This window comes from Lagopus leucura, unplaced genomic scaffold, assembly GCF_019238085.1.
Source record: "Lagopus leucura isolate 7727_CA_CO unplaced genomic scaffold, USGS_WTPT01 Super-Scaffold_100157, whole genome shotgun sequence".
In the NCBI taxonomy this organism is placed as follows: Eukaryota; Metazoa; Chordata; class Aves; order Galliformes; family Phasianidae; genus Lagopus; species Lagopus leucura.
The window spans coordinates 31,717,225-31,735,913 of NW_024962334.1; the positions used below are offsets into that span (position 1 = coordinate 31,717,225).

Genomic DNA, 18,689 nt, shown 5'->3' on the forward strand with positions numbered 1-18,689 from the left:
TCTAATTTAGAGCTAATTAAAAAATTCAGTCTTGCATTGTGGATTGGATTGAACACTTTGAATTTCAACAGTGGATGGCAATGGGCTGGGGGCAGTCCTTTCAGATATTTAAACTGGGCTCCAGGTAAGAACTGCATTTACTTTATAATCTTGGAACGGATTCTGATAAGACACCAACTAATTAAGCTACCTCAGTTGCTTCTATTTCAGAGAAGCCTGTGTTAATTTACAATAGCCAATGACTTTTTATTTTCTCGCATAAGCAAAGAGTTTATTTATGAATGGAGAGTCTCTTTTGAAGTGATGCTTAACCTTGCAGATCAGAGGTCAGAATGTTTCCATAACGTTATCTAAGAGTATAAATTTAAATCAAACCTTCAAAAAGTAGCAAAATATTTAGAAAATAATGGCACTATGTTGTCTGGAGAAATTCTAAATATTATGGAGAGACTCACAGAGCAAGCTCATGATTCCTCAATACTATATGCAAAACCGCATGGAATGATGTGTAGGAAGAGACTCGGAAGCTGGTGGTGCACCTCACACATGGGCAGAGGGACAGCCCAGAGAGGAGGGAAAGCAGCCCAGAGTGATGGGAAAGGGATGGGAGTGGGGTTTGCTGGTGCCAGGGCAGTAAAGGCCGCAGGCTGGCTGTAGGAAGTGGCCACCACCCAGCAAGCAGTCATGTTCCCTTGCTTACCTTCTTGTTCCTCAGCACTGGCAGGTCTGGTACTAGGCCACCACTTTTCTGTTCTTTTCAGAGGCTCTTTTACAACAAAACAGAAAAAAGAAAACCTCTTTTATAGGAAAGAAGAACTGCAAAATTCTTGAGACATGCAAGTATGATTATTCTGCCTATGAGTACCAGTGTATCAGGAGAAGAACTAGAACTTTCCCCATACTATCCTGAGACAAAATCTAAGGAGAATCATTTATCTCACTCAGTGTATAAAGATAAAAAGCACCACTCTGAAAACTGCAACAGCAATTATCCTGTGGGCAGGGCTTCTTCACGTTAAGCACTGAAAAAATCACTATAAGACAATCTTTCTACTGATAATGCAATCCATTTGTTGATCTTTTTGTAAGAGCATCTGTTTTCTCTCTTATTCAAAGGAAATCCTTCCCCAGCTCCTGGAAAAATCTGTGGCACAATGAATCCCAGACAGAATGCTAAATGGGAAAACCAAGCATGCAACCAGAGATTTGGCTACATCTGTAAAAAGAGAAAAATAAATTCAAAATTTGACAATATAACCAAAGGTATGTATAGAAAGAAAGATTTTTCTCTGTTTTCCAGAGAATGCAATCCCTAATTTACAAAAGAGAAGGGAATGCAACATTATTTTTAACCAACGTTTCCAAAAGCAAAACTATATATGCATACACAGGCTTTCATACAAGATGAGAAGACAAAGGTGTAATATATTTATCATCCATAGGAGAATATTGTTATTTTGTTCCATCATTGTTATTCATTTTATCAAAACAGATAGAAGCTGTTCTGCCACTGTAACAGTGATAGCAATCGCATTTTGCATGCAAACAGTAGGAAGTTTATGGTTCTCCTTTGCTCCAAATGAGTAATTACAAGGATTGATTTTTATATTGATTTATATTATCAATATAAAAAATCATTTCCAACAACTATATGCAACTGACTGAGTTCATATGTACAGAGCAGGAGGAACAGCAGCATTCACGCAGGCTGTGTTTCATCTGTTGCCTACTGAGACCTAAGACTTCAATGACACATCAGTGTAGCTGTGTACATGGACATACCCCATACAGGAGGGATCTGCCAGAGGCTGCTGTCTAGGAATGTTATAAAAGCTGCTTTTATAGTAGAAGACAGGAGAGACAGACCTCTGCCTTGGTCTCTCTTCTGCAGAGTAAAATTTTAAATTGTATCTCTGACACAATGTGGGCATTTTTATTGGTGCTTTACTTGACATTGAAAGACTAATCATTCTATTTGCATATTGAGCAAACTGTGCTTTAATGACATTTGCTTCTTATTTGATGATATTTGCATTTCTACCTGCAATTTTGTGTTTATTCATATAGTACTACTTCTTGTAAAGAATGCTTATTTTACTCTTTATAAAATTGCTCTGAAAATTTTGCTTCTATTTTAGAGGAAATGAGACCTACTAAATGCGCAGAAGGTTGGTGGCCATATGCAGGCCACTGCTACAGCATTCAAAGAGAATCCAAAGCGTGGAAGGATGCCCTGACTTCATGTAAGAGGCAGGATGGAGACTTGGCCAGTGTCCACACCATTGCTGAATACAGCTTTCTGGTGTCACAGCTTGGTTACAGTGAGTATATAAGTGGGCCTCTATTCTGTTTGGCACATCTGCAATGCAAAAGCTGAGCTTCATTAAATATTAATGCTTTCTCTGAAATATCACAAGCTGAAGGCTGTATCTAACTTATGGTGTTGTCTGTTACTGATGCGCAAACATAAGCATACATTTATTAAGAAAATCTACATTTTAAAATATTTTGAAATAAGAAAGCATCTTATTATCAACAAATTTAGGTAACAGAATTTCCACGTAAAGATCTTTTAATATTTGCAGGTTTTGTAGGTTTTTTTTTCTACATTTTATAGTTCCAGAACTGAGCTTCAAATCTGAAAGAAATTTAACTTCCTGCTGAGAGTAAACCCTCTTGTTGAGGTTAACCTCTTAAAAATATTTCCTTCTAAGAAAATAATGCTTTTTCATTTATGACTCTCCTTGAATCTGTCATCACCAGTCCTGACACTTGCCTCGCATGCTGGACTTGGTGACCACTCTTGACAGACCCTCTAAGGATCCCCAGTTAAGGAAATGTATTGGCAAATGTCTTTGTACCTCGGACTTCATCTCATCTCCTGATCAGTGGGGCACACTGAGAAACTCACTGCTTTATATCCATGCTGGGGGTGTTTTGTTCTTCTAAGCCACAGGTGCTCGGTTTGCAAAACATTTCTGTCAGCCATAAGGAGCTATATGTCCATTAATTTATGGGTAACATCTGAAGTCTCTTCTCTACCAACTAAATCATCCCTTACTGGAGATCTGAACAGAAACCAGCACTTTGATTAGAGCGTGAAGGCTGCCTCTTGTGCACCACATCCCAACTTTTATCTGTCCCTCTTTGTGCTGGATTTGGAAGTGTTTGTTGTATTACATGGCAGACAATAAGCAAGTCTTTTTCTTTCCATGCTTTAGAGCCAACAGAAGAGCTATGGCTGGGCCTAAATGACCTGAAGGCTCATTTCTACTTCGAGTGGAGTGATGGGACCCCTGTGACGTTCACCACATGGCAGCGCAGACATCCCACCTATAGGAATGGTTTAGAGGACTGTGTTGTTATGAAGGGACAGGTAAAACTTGGCAGCTATTTTATAGAAATGCAAATTAATAACTGCCTCAAACTGAAATCATGTACCAACCATCTACTTATTCAGCAGTCTTCTATATCTTATCTAAGAAACAAATTTGGCATGAGTCAAATGAAACTTGAGAGAACAGAGAAGATCAGAATTGGAGAGGCACCATAGTTGTAATGCTACATTTTGAAATTTCTTTCTTGGTGCAAAGCCAGATCCATGAGTTTTACATTAGAATTTACTTGTATTCTGCTGGTTACAACAATGGAAAAAAAGTTGTAGCTCTGGAGTGAAAGAAAGATGAGCTAGTAATATGATTGGTTACCAAAGATGCTGTTAGCATACCTTATTTTCCTGTCTGGTAGACCATTAAGTTCATCCATATCACTTCATTGGCGCATGAAGACATGGCACTAGTGCATAGTTCTCCTCTGTAGCACACATCTGCCAAATAACCTAATCTAAAGCCCTGTAGACTTTATTTTTGTTGCCATCATGATTGTTTGGGGTTTTGTACTCATTTACACATATATGCATACGCATATAGAAAGTATCATGGAAAAAAAGCAAACACAAAAGAATTTGAAAATGCACAAGTGCTATGATGTTGAAAAATATTTATGTCTGTCAGTATTAGACATTAATAGGATTGATCCTTAACCACATTTCATGAATAAAAAGGTCTTATTTCAGTTTTATTTTGTAACATAATTCCTTCTTTAATAGAAACCAGTTATTTTCAGTCTTCTCCTTGATGGATGAAATAATTGGGTGTATTATGACACATTAGGTGTACATTATTTCGGTTTCATTGATCTCTTTGCCATAAGCATAATGAAATATTACCACTATAAATGCGCATCCTTTAGCTGTGGATGAGAGGTCTTTTACTAACTCTCTCATGAAATAGGTAGTTGAAATAGCCAGTAAAGTCAAAACTTCAAAATTTAATTTATTTCATTCGTTCATCTCAAAACAGCATCAAATGAACCTCAAACCAATCCTCAAAGGTCTTTTTTTTTTCTGTTGATGGAGATTTCTTAAAAAATCCTATAGTTTTCTTATGTAAAATACATCGGTGGATCTTGTAGTGAAGAAGAAAAATAATTATTTTCTTATGCTTACAAATGCCCCTATTTTTACACTTGTTTATTCTCTCTGCTCTTCTAGGATGGGTACTGGGCAACTGATGTTTGTGATAGGCAACTTGGTTACATCTGTAAAAAGAAGCCCTCATCAAAGTCTCCTGAAGAAAAGATCAAGGACCCAGGCTGCCAGGAAGTAAATGGTGTCTCATAAATGATTTATGTTGGGGAAAATCAACATTAATTATTTTACTTGCTCTTCATACTTTCAGAGACTTGGTGTTTGTTTCTTTGAGGAAACCTAGTCTTTTTCCCACAAACAAACTATTAATATATGCATATACTTCATTTTTGCTCTGAAAATATTCAAGAATGTAAACAGTTACTTAAATGTAAACGATAACATAAATGTCACAAGATACATCTTTTACATCAATTTATTATCGTTCTACTTAAGAATGAATAGCCAAACATGCAAAATTGCCCGAAGTCACTTTGTTCTTTCTCTCAGATCTGTTATTTAAAGTTTTCACAGCAAAGTCTTTACTATTGAAAGAACTCTAAAAAAACCAAAGTAATTTCCAAACACAAGAAGGTCGGGTTTTCTGTACCGTATGACTACTGGTGGATTACTTATTTGGTCTTTTAATGATATTAGTGGGTTATTTCTTCCAAAATTCACCTTTTTAGAGAATCATTAAATCTATTCTAGTCAGCAGTAATCTCTCTAATAACAGAAAGAAGCAGGGGTGTTTTAGTGAGGTTCCTCCTTTCCACTCACACCCCAAACAAGCACTGGCTGAGTTCCTCTTGGCACAGAAAGTCTCCTTGCTATTCCTTCAAGGGTGGCAGACACAGCTTTGAAGCACTGTGCTTATACAGTTATATAATTGTATTCTTACAATTATAAGAATTAATTTCAGAACTGGAATACTTTTGTATTTCATCATGTCAGATCCTGCAACTAGTGAATGTGTGGCCATAGCTTCCCCTGAATGAATCACTGCCTTATTATGGTGATATTTGCACAAATCCAGCCTTACAGAGAACTGAAATGTGATAAGTCATTTTCTTTGAAAATTCATGTACACATAAAAGAAATGAAGAGTTTAATATCATCATTTAAGTAAAAAGGCCTTTTGTAGGAGAAGAGACAACAAAAATCTCACAGTTTTTGTTTATTAACAAATTTGCCTAATCTCATCTTGTTTTTAATCCCAGCTGCAACAAATTAAATATAAAATATTTACATATAAAAGAGCACAGCTAATTTCTATACTGAAGTATCTTTACAATTCACATTAAGGTCATCCTTTTCTTCTTCACAGGGTTGGAAAAGATTTAGTTTTCACTGTTATTTGGTGGGTTCTGCACTTGCAACCTTCTCAGATGCAAATAAGACATGTGAGAAGAGCAAAGCTTATCTAGCTACAGTGGAAACCAGGTAGGAAATTATCATTCTTCTACTTTAAAATTAGTGCTTTTACTTCAGAAACCTTCAAAATTTGTCCCATTTTTTGAAAGCTTTGGAAAGCACTTCAGTAACACTTTTAAATTGTTCAGTAATAGGAAAGAAAAAAGACTTCATGTTTTACGGATTTCTATTTAATTAAAATTGCTTTCAAATTTTGAGGGTTCTTGAGTTCCATTTTCTCCTAGTATTAAATTTCTAATCAAGGCAGCCCCTATTTTATTTTTTATTTTCTTTTGGAAATTGGTTACTACTGTTTTCCTTTATTTACTGAGGAGCTTTATCTTATCAAATGTAGGAATTTTTTTAATAAATAAATAAATAAATTCCTAAGCATCTTCTACACCAAGTTCTGAACAAATGTAGGAATTCTCCCAGTATATTTCTACCATAACCAGAATGTATTATGGCACCTATCTCCATCTCAAATGGGCTTTGCACTTTATGGCTTCTGAGGAACACCACTGCTTTCAGAGGTCATGTGTAGCAAATCTGGCTGCAGCTTAGTTCTCACACACCTGACATTTGCAATGGTGATTTGGTGATTTTTGACATTTCACAGAACTGGGTAGAAAGGAGAGGATGCTTTCAGCTGAAAGGAGAAAGCTGTCCCTCACCAAGCTCTTTCAACCACACTAAAGCTTGCTAAAGTTTTGCTTGAACTTCTCTGAGGACTCATTCTCTTGGGGTCATACTAGCATGATAGCCTTATTTGTACCAATTGGATCAGCACTGGGAGGCAATATGTTATGTTTCAATGCTGTTTTCCACCTCAGGAATGAGCAAGCTTTCCTGATTAGTCTGACTGGGCTGAGGTCTGAAAAGTATTTCTGGCTCGGTCTCTCTGACACAGAAGAGCAAGGGATGTTCAGGTGGACCAGTGGTGAAACTCCTTCCTTCACACACTGGAATTCAGCAATGCCAGGTAAGTTGTGCATGAGCTCAACCCTTGTAATCAGAGTCCGGCTGAAATTCAAGCAGACTTCTGCTTTCTATCCCCTAGTACTGGAAATAAGAGAAGGTACTTTTGTGTTTACAGCTGTAGGTGACCAATATCAACAGACCTTGTTTTTGGCCCCAGTGTAAAACACATCCACAGCAGAGTGTCAGGTGCTGTGTAACTCAGTTACCTGTAAATCTGTATAGAAACACATTTAATGGGCTACACTGAATGCAATAGGAGCTGACAAGATCCATAGTCTTTTTTTTTTTTTTACATTTTTAACAGCTGTTAACAACAACTCATCACTTTGAGGAAATTGATTATGGGCAGAGCATGGGGCCCACAGGTGAGAAATGGAGAGCAGGTGTCCAGCTGTTCTGCATTTCAACAAAAGGTGATGGGAGGCTCTTGGCCTCATAGTAGCAAGTTGTGTGTTGAAACAAACTTCTTGTACTTGATATCATCCTTTCTGAAATTGAATTACCTGGATTCTGAGAACTGCAAAGCAGTTGACAGGCCATCTGTTACAAACGAAAATAAAATCAAGTGCTATGTGCTCTGTGATTTCCCTGGGGTGGCAAGATAAGGAACATTTGTATCCTAAATCTGCAATCTCCAGTTTTAGGACAGGTGTGTCTCTGAGGTTCATTGACTGATCTCTATGCTGTGGCAAGAGATATTCAGAATAATTTCATAGCTATGGTGGCTTAAAATCTGCATAATATGCAGCTTTATATCATAATTTTGTATGAATACAAAGATCTAATTTCCTAGAAAGCAATTAGACTTTGATTTTGTTCATTTCTTTTATGTATCACAAAGGGAAAGAGCAAGGCTGCGTTGCCATGGGAACTGGAGCCAATGCTGGATTATGGGATGTCATTAGCTGCCAGGAGACAGCAAATTTCCTTTGCAAGCAGCGGGCAGTGGAAGTGCTACCGCCAGCTCCTCCTGCCCAGGTCCCAGCAGCATCCTGTGCCCAGGGTTGGGATGGAGCCCCACAGGCAGACTCCTGCTTCAAGGTCAGTGCATCGCTGCCCTGCCAGCCTGAGGGCCTGGCCTGACATGAAGGGACCCAAGTGCTGAGCATTTCTGGAGAATTATCTCCTTTAGGGAATTCAAGTGCATAAAAATAAAAAAGAAACCCATGAGACAAGTCCATCAAATATAACAAAACACAACAATGAAAGAGCTTACAGCAGTGAAAATGAGAAGCTAAAAATAAGCTTCATTTTACAGAAATGAGAGGTGGGATCCTCACCACATTTATCTCCTTCCCAGAATTTGGAACTTCAGACAAGTGTAGTACTAAATCTCAAGAGCTGACTGCGTCACTTGAATAAAACAATGTCTCCTAAGAGAAAGATGATGGAAGTCTGGCCTTCTGACAGCTTTCTTTCATAGAAGTAATGTTTTTAGTGATACTTTTAGATCCAGATTTAGTTTGCCATTGGTGACACTTCAGCAAGTAAAAGCTTTGTATGATCTCATGATTGAGCTAAAAATTTCTCCTTTCTGAAAAGGAAAAAGTAAAGAGGAAGTAAAATAGATGAAGTAAAATGTCAATAATATGTAACATTGCTCTTTCAAGTCTTTATGTAAGCATCCTTCCCCTTTCTCTCCTGAGATTCTGCCTGCTAGAAGGACACACGATTTTAGCCTTCTATTTACAAGGGTATCAACTTTTATGTCACAGCCAGTTAATTGTTGTTACTCATTATTGATTTTTCTGTGTATCTGCTTGCTGCTTATCCTTGCCCCAAAATGTCAAGCATCATTCTTCAAGACCATGTGTACTTCGTACTAGGATGCAGAGCTTGCAGTGCTGTATAAAAGCTCTTCCTCAGCCCCTTTCAAAATGTCTGTCTCCATCCATATTATCTTTCCTATTTCAACATATTGATTTACCTGCCTCCCATTTCTCAATAATCTCCTGCTTTCTACTGCACAATACTAAGACTAGTCAATTCTGTTTTTCTTTGAGCCCTTCGGTGTTCAAAGCTCTAATTAAGTTATAAACTATTGTGACACTTTTTGTTCTTCCCTGAAACCTAGGCTAATCTTCCCTTGATATTTTAAAATAGAAGAGAAAAATATAGTTACAATCTACATGACTAATGTTTAATTCTATAGGTCTTGAAAGACGTTGTCTTAGTTTTAATGGGATTCTAAAATAATATTGATCTCAATTACACAGCAAATCACATTTTTACATCAAACTTTATATTTATATTTTATAACTTATCACAATTTTTTTCTCAATAGTTCTTTGTGAGGGACAAAAACCTAAAGAAGAATTGGTTTGAAGCTGAAGAATTCTGTAGAGAAATAGGAGGAAATCTGGTCACAATCAATTCAAAAGAAGATCAAGTTTTTATATGGCAGTTAGCATTGTGAGTACTTGCACAGTCATTCTTTTTTATGTTCATGTTATGCTAAATAATAATATACATTAGGAGCTGAGTATTAAGTGAATAAAAATGATAAACTTTAAAAGAAAATAGCTTTCATTTGGAAATACAATTCAGTGTGATATTTTAAATATACATATTTCAACTTGAATATTTTCATGTAGCTTTGAAATTCTGAAGTTTTCATCACAGTTTCTTGTTAAGGCTGTTCTCCAGATCTGATCAACGTTGTACATGTGAACCACTTCTTCCAAAAAGGAGGCACTAAAATGTTCAGCTTTAATTGTGTGGGTTTTTTCATGGTTACGATTCATATTTTAATACATACATTCAAAAAAACTTAAACACAAAAAAATCCTTGTGGAAATTACTAGCCTATAAATTGAAGACTACTCAAATCAAATGAATTAATTTTCATTCATTTATATTAACATTATAGATGCCATATTGCCATCAAATGCCATCACAAGAAGTGCCATGGAGGAAATCAGAGAAGTTGAAAAAGAAATTACTTTTTCATTTATTAGATTGCATCATAGCTCTCTAGTCACAGTTTACTTTTATTAAAAGCTGTTTCTATGAATTCCTGCTAGGAACTAGGAACTGTACTTCAGCCACAAGTATGGGACCTGAGCTAGCACTGTGCTACTCCGCTTCTCCTCCAAATTAACTTCAACATGTCCCATGCCAGCACAGAACTTTGGGAACTCCATGTCAAAGAGTGCAGTTAATGAGCTTGGCTGTGGGCCAGCAGGGAAGGAGTAGCTCCTGCTTCAGATGTGACTCAAAGCTGCATGTTTTTATGCTTTCCAGCATTTAACGGCTCCTCTTCTGCATTCATGTACTGATATTGTATGATTTCTTTCAGGGAAAAAGGACTGCAAACTCAGGGTTTCTGGATGGGTTTGTTTCTCTTAAATCCTGACGAAGGATTTACCTGGATTGATGGTTCTCCTGTGAGTACTTATTTGCTGGATACTATTTTTTTTTTTTTTTTTTTTGTAGTTTTTATAACATATAGATTTTCATGGTTTTAGTGCTTTTTTCCAACCTCTTTAAGCTGTTGTAGGGCAGCAGTTCACCGTCAGCTGAACAGCTGCAGCAGTTGTCTCAGCAATGGCACTGTCTCAGCACTCTGGAAGCACATCACTCATAACTATCCTCATCACTCGCACCATGCTATATCCCATATTCCACTGCATGTGCTCTTAGGTCTTCACCACACCCATACCCCTGCTGCGCAACAGAATTGGGGAAGTCAGCTCGCCATCTCTTACAGAATCAGATTAATGTCACTCCCTCCATGCATCTATTTTTCCTCCATGCTTTCTAGAAAGTGTAATCTTTTCACCTCTGGGAAGTGATGGAAAGTGAACATATTAGTAAGACCTCCCCAGCCTGATCAGAGTTTTCTGAACTCCTTTTGATTGCATAAATGAGCTGCTTGGGCTGATGAGACCCTGACACTGAGAGACAAAAATCTCAATTACTTCCATTCCATTCAAAGCACGTAGTGAATGAGCTGTGTTTCCCACACAGGTAATTTATGAGAACTGGGATGAAGATGAACCTAATAATGATAAAGGAATTGAGCACTGTGTTATGTTTAATAGATCACCACAAATGCGCTGGAATGACTTGTACTGTGAACATTTGCTTAATTGGATTTGTGAAACTAAAAAAGGTACAACTACTTCACCATTTAATTGGAGTGATAAGTACAATTCAAAAAGAAATTATATGGATTTCAGCAAATTTAAAGAAATATATTGGGAATTTTTCATTGTAAAAGTAGAGCGGTGAAGGTAACACTTAAAGCAAGAGGAACAAATTGAGATATTTCAGTTGTACTCAGATGTAGGAAGTTCAAGAAATTGCTTTATATCCAGCTTTATCTCTTTTAGATGTGGGTTGAATAAATTTGCAAGGCAAAGATACTTAATCTTCTTAGAAAGACAAGGATAAGATAAAAGTAGATAAAATCTCCTTATCTTGCTATCTTCTATGGGTTCACAGAGGAGACCTGAAGATGCAGGAGACTGAGTTCCCTACGCAAAAGATTTAAAAAAAAAAAAAAAGGTTTGGTTCCCATTGTAAGACAGATAATGGGAACTAGAGAGAGGGTTAAGTTGCTATAGGAACTAGAATATTGAAAAGCTGATCAAAAATAGAATTACTGTAGCCCTGAAAGACTCCTAGATCTACTTTAAAAGCTCCCAGAAGTTAAAAGGACGGTGGATGCACTTGGGGAAATTGTGAGAGGAAGGATAGGGAGGGGAAAGGAGAAGCAGCTGCGCACACATCACTGAGTATATCTAATGGACCTCTGCCAACAAATAGCCAGAAATGCACCATATTACCATCGAAAAATTACTTACCTGAACTGGAAGAATCCCTGTTCCATTGTGGGTAGATTAGTTCTCACACACACTGGCAGAACACTGCTGCTCACCAGCACATCCTGCACAGCCCTGCAGACATGCTGAGCCTGCTGCACTGCACAGAAGGCTTTGTGAGATGCTTAGGAGGAATTCACAAACTGTGGCAGAGATACTCCAGTCAGCTCATCTTGACTCTAGGGTACTTGACTACTACTCTCAGTAGTAAAAATAAATAAATAAAATTAAATAAAGGAAATAATTAGACCTTGTTATTGTGTGTATCAATTAGATGAGATCCCAATGAAAGGGGAGATGGACTGAAGTTAATTATCTCATTTATTTTTTAGCATGCAACATTATTATTTAGCCTGGTGCACCTGGAGATCCATGTATAACATTACAAATCAAATCTATCCGGCTTGTGATTTCCCCATTGTTTGTTTTGTGTTTGGAACATTGCTCATAATTACGTTTTATTTTACAGGTACACTGCTCAAACCTGAACCAAACAACAAACATGGTAGGTTTTTTTCCTCTTTCAGTGGAAGTTTTACTGTATAGTTTTTGGGCTTTGTACAGATATGATATGATGTCAAATATGTTTTTCTTTATCTTCCAGAATATCAAGCTGTACAAACTGCTGATGGGTGGATTATATACAAAGATAAGCAGTACTATTTCAGCAGAGAACGTGTCCCTATGGAAAAAGCACGGAGAATTTGCCAGAGGAACTTTGCAGATCTCGTTGTCATTGAGGATGAAAATGAAAGACAGCTTATTTGGAAATATGTAAGCACTGAACCTACTGATTATCTATTATTATTTACATAGTAATTACAATTTTTATTTATATATATATGTACTAATTATTAACTGAGCACATTGGTTGTAGGCACTTTTGAACCCATTAAGAATTTCACTGTTTTTTATTTTAACTGCTTGGTAAAATTATTGCATTGGTCTTGAAGCATCCAGCACAAAACAGGAACCTGAGCTTCATCCTCACTGGCAGGCAGTGGGACTTTCCAGCCGTCCTGAAGGTTTGAGATCAGCAGCCAAGAATGCTGATGAGGGACGTTTCAATTCTGATGCAGAGCAGATGAAAAAATAAAAAGATTTTAGCTGTTTATCCAGGCTAAAATCCTGAGTTTCTGTCCTATATTACGTATTTGTATTATGGTGTATTTTTCCAGTAATTTCCACTGTCTTTAGACATTACTACTGTCTTTAGTAGGAAGAGAAAAAAGGCATGTGAATGTTAAAGGTGTAGCAAAGAACAGTTCAGAGATCCTGCATCTGTTGCCTTCTTGCAGCCCAGGTTTGAGACTGTGAAACAACCGAAAATACAGCTGAAGAACTGTCCAGTTGTTAACTGTGCCAATCACTTTTGTTTTAGATTAACAGAAAACTGGGTGGTGTATTTCTCCAAGAGGAATCATATTTCATTGGCTTATTTGTCAGTTCTGATCGGAAGCTCAGGTGGGTAAAAGAAGAGTACTAAAGCTGTTAATGGACAGCAAACTGTAATTTCGTCTCGCTCTATGGATGCAGGTACTTGTGTGTTCTTTAGTTAATAACACTTGTGTGACAGAACTCTGGTAGGTTTCAAAAGTCTGAGATGAGGGATATTATTTTTTTTCTATACTTTAGCAAAACAGTGTGTGTTCCTTCCAAATCAAGGCGAGCAAACGTAACATTTCATGGGTAACGCTCATTTCACATGCTGTCTGACACTGAGAGATGTGAATTTGAGACCCAGGCATCCCTTCACAGGCAATGAACATAAACAGCAAGATTTGTGGTGTTAGACATCCACCTTATGATGGGTTTAACTCAGACTTAGATCTCTAATAGTTATGTAGAAACTTTGGAGGTTCACACAGAAACATTTAACCAGAGAAATCCCACTGGCTCAAGTTATGTGAGCCTGAAGCTTGTGCATCTCACAGCTCTCTGAAATTCCTGTTAGGTAACCTTTTTAGAAATCTGTTTGTAGAAGACTTTCATGAGGATACCTTTCTAAAATGAAAGGCAAGTCCATGCTCTGGTGTTACAGCCTCATCCAGACTGTTAGAAGCTGCCGAGTCCAACACTATGTATCCAGCCTTTGGCCAAACGGGACACTGATGGGACTTTAGTGTGACAGCACTGAACAGGTGAGAGGCAGCACTAATGCTGTGGATCTGTCCTCTCAGTATATGTAGAGCCTTTGTTCTTTGGTCACTAATCATACCTTGCTCAGCCCTTCTGCTAAACACTCATAACTCAAATTGGCTGCTGGAGATGTCTGTATGGCAACCATCTGTCTTTTTTTTCTTTCAGCTGGCTGGGTAAAACCCCTGTGAACTATGTTGCCTGGGCTCCAGGCGAACCCAATTATTCACATAACGATGAAAACTGTGTGGTAATGAGAAAAGATTTTGGTGAGTAAAACAGCAGCAAGAAATATTTGGTAAAATATCTTAATGGGCTTATTCATCAAAAGCTAAAAGTTTTGCCACCTGTTTAAACCTAAGGCTCCCCATTGGCTGCTGAACAATGGGAACTATTTTTCATAACAAGTACATTAAGGTTTAAGTGTATGTCAGTGCTCATAGAAGACAAATGTACTGCAGTGGGAAGAGGGCTCTGTTTGGGCTGCTAGTGTAAATGTCGACTGTCTCGACTGTTATATGTCTCTGGAAGGTTATGTTTGTGAGTTATGAATGTTGGCTGGGTTACCCTCTGCAATGGCAGTAGGAGTGTTTGACAGACTGATTGCATTTCTTTTATTTACAGGCTTTTGGAACGATGTAAACTGTGGTTTGAAAAATGCCTTCATCTGTGAAAGGCACAATTCAACTTACTCAGGATTTGTTCCCACTGTACTTCCGCCTCTGGGAGGATGTCCTGAAATGTGGATTTTGTTTCAAAATAAGGTACGTATACACAATAAGTAACAAATATCATCAGCTTTTAGAAGACTAGCTACAAATAACTGCATAAGTGCTCCCATTTTATACACTACTCTCTTAAGTGACATTTTAACTAGCAGTGGAGTCAACTTTTCTGGGTTTTTTTTTTTGTTTCCTCTTTCTGAACTTACTTTTATTAAATTATAATTTCTGAGTGCTCAAATGCAGTTAGCCATTGTTACTTCTTTGGTTTCTGTAACTTTCTTTTTATTTTAGACATCTTTATTGCACGGATATACAGAAATACCATGGGTCTGAGCCCTGCACACACAAAGTTGTGATTAGCTGTGTCTACTCCTCACTGGCTGAATGTATGGCATTTCAGCAGCTACCTCAACTGCTGCTCTTTGTATGCAGGGACTGATTAATCAAATCAAATATAATTCTCTTTGACACCTGAAATTTTGCTTAATTATTTACTCTCCCTACAGTGTTATAAAATAGTTGGGTCCAGGCAAGAAGAGAGACTGACTTGGTACTCAGCAAGAAGTGCTTGTATAGAACTAGGGGGAAATTTGGCCTCTATACACAATGCTCAAGTACAAGGTATGGTATCTCAACTTTTGGTGCTAGCTGCAAAGCCAGTAAATCTCACCAAAGAGGTTATAATTGTTAGTTAAAAGTGTAGCTGTGGATATTGTGGCCAAGTGAATTCTTTCTTGTGATTACTACATATGTGAGCACTTTGAAATGACATAATTATTTTGCACTGGATCAAAACACTCAGGTTCTGTATGTATTGATGACAGTACACAGAACCTGCTGGCATTGCTAGTCATGGGGAAATTGTAGAATAATCATGTAATGACTGTAAAGATGAATACTCCTGTGACCCCTCTGTATGGTAAACCCATCACACCTTTCTCATAGTTCCCCTTTTACAAGGTCAGAAGTATCTTCAGAAAACTATGCATTGGTCACCAGTAGTTCTCCAGGATGAGGGCAGAAAATGTTATTCCAAAAAACTCCTGACTGTTGTAATATTCAATATCACTTTTTAACCATTTCAACAAGTAATACATATGTCACCTTTTCAGGTGATGTAGTGGCATGGTGGAGGTCAGGGTTAGAATTTGAAACATTCTTGACAAGATTTTTGTTTTTTGGATGGGGAAGGGTGGAGAAGGGAAGGAAGTAATTGAATGAGTTTAGGTGCAAACAACTATATCAACATACCAGTAATCTTTTGCATGAAAACAAAATGTCAGTAGCCCTAATAAGATCTGAAGCTGAACTGCAAACTAAACATGAATCAGCATTGTTGGAGGATAGAAGGAGAAGAAGGAGGCAACACTGGAAGAAACCTATTGTCCATAGACATCCAAATCTTCTGCTTCCTTCTCATCCATCACCCCCCAAATCCCTCTGGCCTTTCCCAGCACCTCTTGTTTTCTCCAAAACTCATTCTTTGCTTCCACTAACTGTAATTTTGGCTGTTTTACAACAGCCAAAATAGCCTCCAATTCTAAATAGTAGCTATCTAAGCAGTCTCCATCTATGTAGCCCCTGTGAAGGAAAATCCAAAGCTGCTTGATCCAGAGCACAGATTGGAGTGAGTTGTTGATGCTTCTCATCTCTTGGCAACAGTATAGGGTGGAAAGACAAAAATAATCTGTTCCCTCTGGCCTTGGAAAATGTGATAAAAAGCAATGTTTGAACTGCCCTCAGAAATTCAAAGTGTACAAATTTCCACTGTAAATGACATATGTAAAGTTAGTTGATGCTAACTTTAGAAAGACTAATTAATTCTTTCAAACTTCCTTCTAGCCCTAATTTTGATAATATTTACAAGAGTTCTCTGAGTAACATTTTTATATTAAAAACTGCTTATTTTATATTTTTAATATAATGAAACTACTTCAGTTAAAATATTCATTTTAAAATTTATTTTCTTTTAGCATTCCTCACTTTCCATCTAAAGGATGTCACGGATGAGACTTGGATAGGATTAAATGATAAGCATTCATATGTTTGGACAGATGGAAGCCCTTATGATTATGCATGTTGGGCAAGAGGATTCCCCTTGGGTAAATACAGTAGAGTTGGCTGGAAGGTATGAGACAATACAGGTAAACAGGAAATAAAATCAGTACATGCATAACTTAGACAGCATCCTCAAACCGAGTAGAAGTTTTAAAAATTGACCCAGAGATTAATAGTTCTGTTAAGTGCATGTAGTTATCTTCATTCCTTTGCAGAAGACTATAACTGTAGAAAAGGTCTGCTGTAGTTTATTACAGTTAGATTTTACTGAAAATAATCAGCATTGTTGTTTCTTAGTTCATTTTATTATTCTCTTTGTACAGTGTGAATGCAAATTAAAGATTCAGCAAATTAAGTATAGATTAACATAAACTATATTAAAAATATCTTTTCTGCACTCAAAAAATTTAAGAAACTGACAACATTCTTATAGTAATATGCCAAGGAAAGTACTCAAGATATAAACCAAGATGCATTTCTTTTCCAAGAAGTGATAAGTAAAACAAAAACAAAAAACAAAAACAAAACAAAACAAAAACCAAAAACCATGGCCTCCTTAGACCTTTCTATTTGCTAGGTATCTTTCATTCTTTCATTTTATCACCTATAAGTTTCTTTTCTATTTTTTCCCCTAGACTGACTGTATTGCGATGGCAGTAAGATCTGTAAATGAAGCAGGGAAGTGGGAAAACACAGACTGCCATCACAACAAAAGCTATATTTGCCAGATGGACAGCAGTAAGTTCTATTTCTCATGCTCTTTGTTGGAAGACTGGTACTGGATAATATGAGCACACATGTCTTCCACTACAGTTGCCTTCTTATGTCTACTGAAATTGAGGTGAAGCAAGCAAGGCTCCTTTCCTAGCTCAAGAATTCCAGATATGAAGCCTGCTCTGGGATAAGAATTACAGAAGAGTTTGTGTTTTACAGCCCCTCCTCTCACAGCTTTCAGGGGAGCTGAATGCACCCGCTCTGCAGACCAGAGATGCACATACAGGCTGGTTGCCCACACATAGTGGACTCTTTGGAGGCAGGATACATCTGATCCTGACAGAAGTGCCCAACACAAGTTAGATGATCTGTGCCTTCAAAATCCTGTTTCTCTCATTTCACAAAAGTAATTTAGCTGTCTATCACCTAATTAACAGGCACAGATAAGGATATCTGAATAAGGTTAGCTGGCAAAGGCAAACCCTCTCACCAAAACCCCTCACATGCCTCTCTTGGAGGGGTTAATTAAGGTCAGTAAAACTGAGTATATGTTGCCCATCAGTCTCTTGCAATGCTTTTATATCTTAAGACTAAGGATCAGAAGGACAAAAGTTCTTATCTTCTTCATATATCCTCAGGGTGGGAGACATAACCAAAGAACAGCTATGCTGCAGAGTCTGCAGGAAGAGAAACAGGAACTGCTGAGTAGTGAGCCAAGTTCTGTGGCTAAAAATACAAGGGGAAGCCACAGCTAGGCCTGGTGCTATACCCCATGCAGTGGCAGAAAGATGCACAAGTGCATCCCTAATTGACACCACTTTAGGATGTTTTCAGCATCGTATGAACATTAATGCCCTTTTACTGTACTCAGCACCACCTTTTCTACTTCCATATATACCATTTAAGGTGCAAATACAATTTCTTTTTTCGATTTATCCTGCACAGAAAAGGAGAGTCACAAACTGATATTAGAATGAAATTCACCCTTTTTGAAACTCAGAGGGCATGGAGATCCTGCTCCATACTTTTCTGAGAGGAATTTCACTTACACTGCAGTAGGGGAAGAATCCAGGAGAGAACTGGATAATGAATAGCTTTGTGACCCATATTCATAAGTTTTCAAAAAAATCATTAACGTTGGGAAAGACCACTAAGATCTCCTAGTCCAGTCATTATCTGGTGGCAGTGTATGTCTGCAGAATCTGCTTCTCCCTAATCCCTGAGTACTCTATGTAAATTATAGTTACAAACAATTCTAAGTTACTTTTATTAAATATTTCCTGCATCTTAAATGATAAATGGTTTTATTCAATGCCTGTAACAAAATATCAAAATATCTGTGTACTACGCTATGTTAATCATTAC

General features: G+C 37.5%; 1 protein-coding gene across 2 annotated transcripts in view; it reads left to right on the forward strand.

Annotated features, from left to right (window-relative positions):
• LOC122189257 (macrophage mannose receptor 1-like) overlaps positions 1–18,689 on the forward strand; it is a 30,808-nt gene that overhangs the window by 3,142 nt on the left and 8,977 nt on the right. For both annotated transcript variants that reach the window (XR_006181765.1, XM_042888234.1), the window contains exons 3-21: positions 11–124; positions 1,117–1,263; positions 2,139–2,321; positions 3,222–3,376; positions 4,553–4,663; positions 5,796–5,911; positions 6,715–6,863; positions 7,704–7,903; positions 9,147–9,274; positions 10,161–10,248; positions 10,832–10,976; positions 12,158–12,193; positions 12,293–12,462; positions 13,070–13,152; positions 13,996–14,096; positions 14,452–14,591; positions 15,059–15,173; positions 16,526–16,680; positions 17,246–17,348. Coding sequence is in view for 1 of the 2 variants with exons in the window: in XM_042888234.1 (XP_042744168.1) it covers positions 11–124; positions 1,117–1,263; positions 2,139–2,321; positions 3,222–3,376; positions 4,553–4,663; positions 5,796–5,911; positions 6,715–6,863; positions 7,704–7,903; positions 9,147–9,274; positions 10,161–10,248; positions 10,832–10,976; positions 12,158–12,193; positions 12,293–12,462; positions 13,070–13,152; positions 13,996–14,096; positions 14,452–14,591; positions 15,059–15,173; positions 16,526–16,680; positions 17,246–17,348 (2,439 nt within the window). In the remaining variant the exon portion in view is untranslated. The remainder of the gene's footprint in view (positions 1–10; positions 125–1,116; positions 1,264–2,138; positions 2,322–3,221; positions 3,377–4,552; positions 4,664–5,795; positions 5,912–6,714; positions 6,864–7,703; positions 7,904–9,146; positions 9,275–10,160; positions 10,249–10,831; positions 10,977–12,157; positions 12,194–12,292; positions 12,463–13,069; positions 13,153–13,995; positions 14,097–14,451; positions 14,592–15,058; positions 15,174–16,525; positions 16,681–17,245; positions 17,349–18,689) is intronic.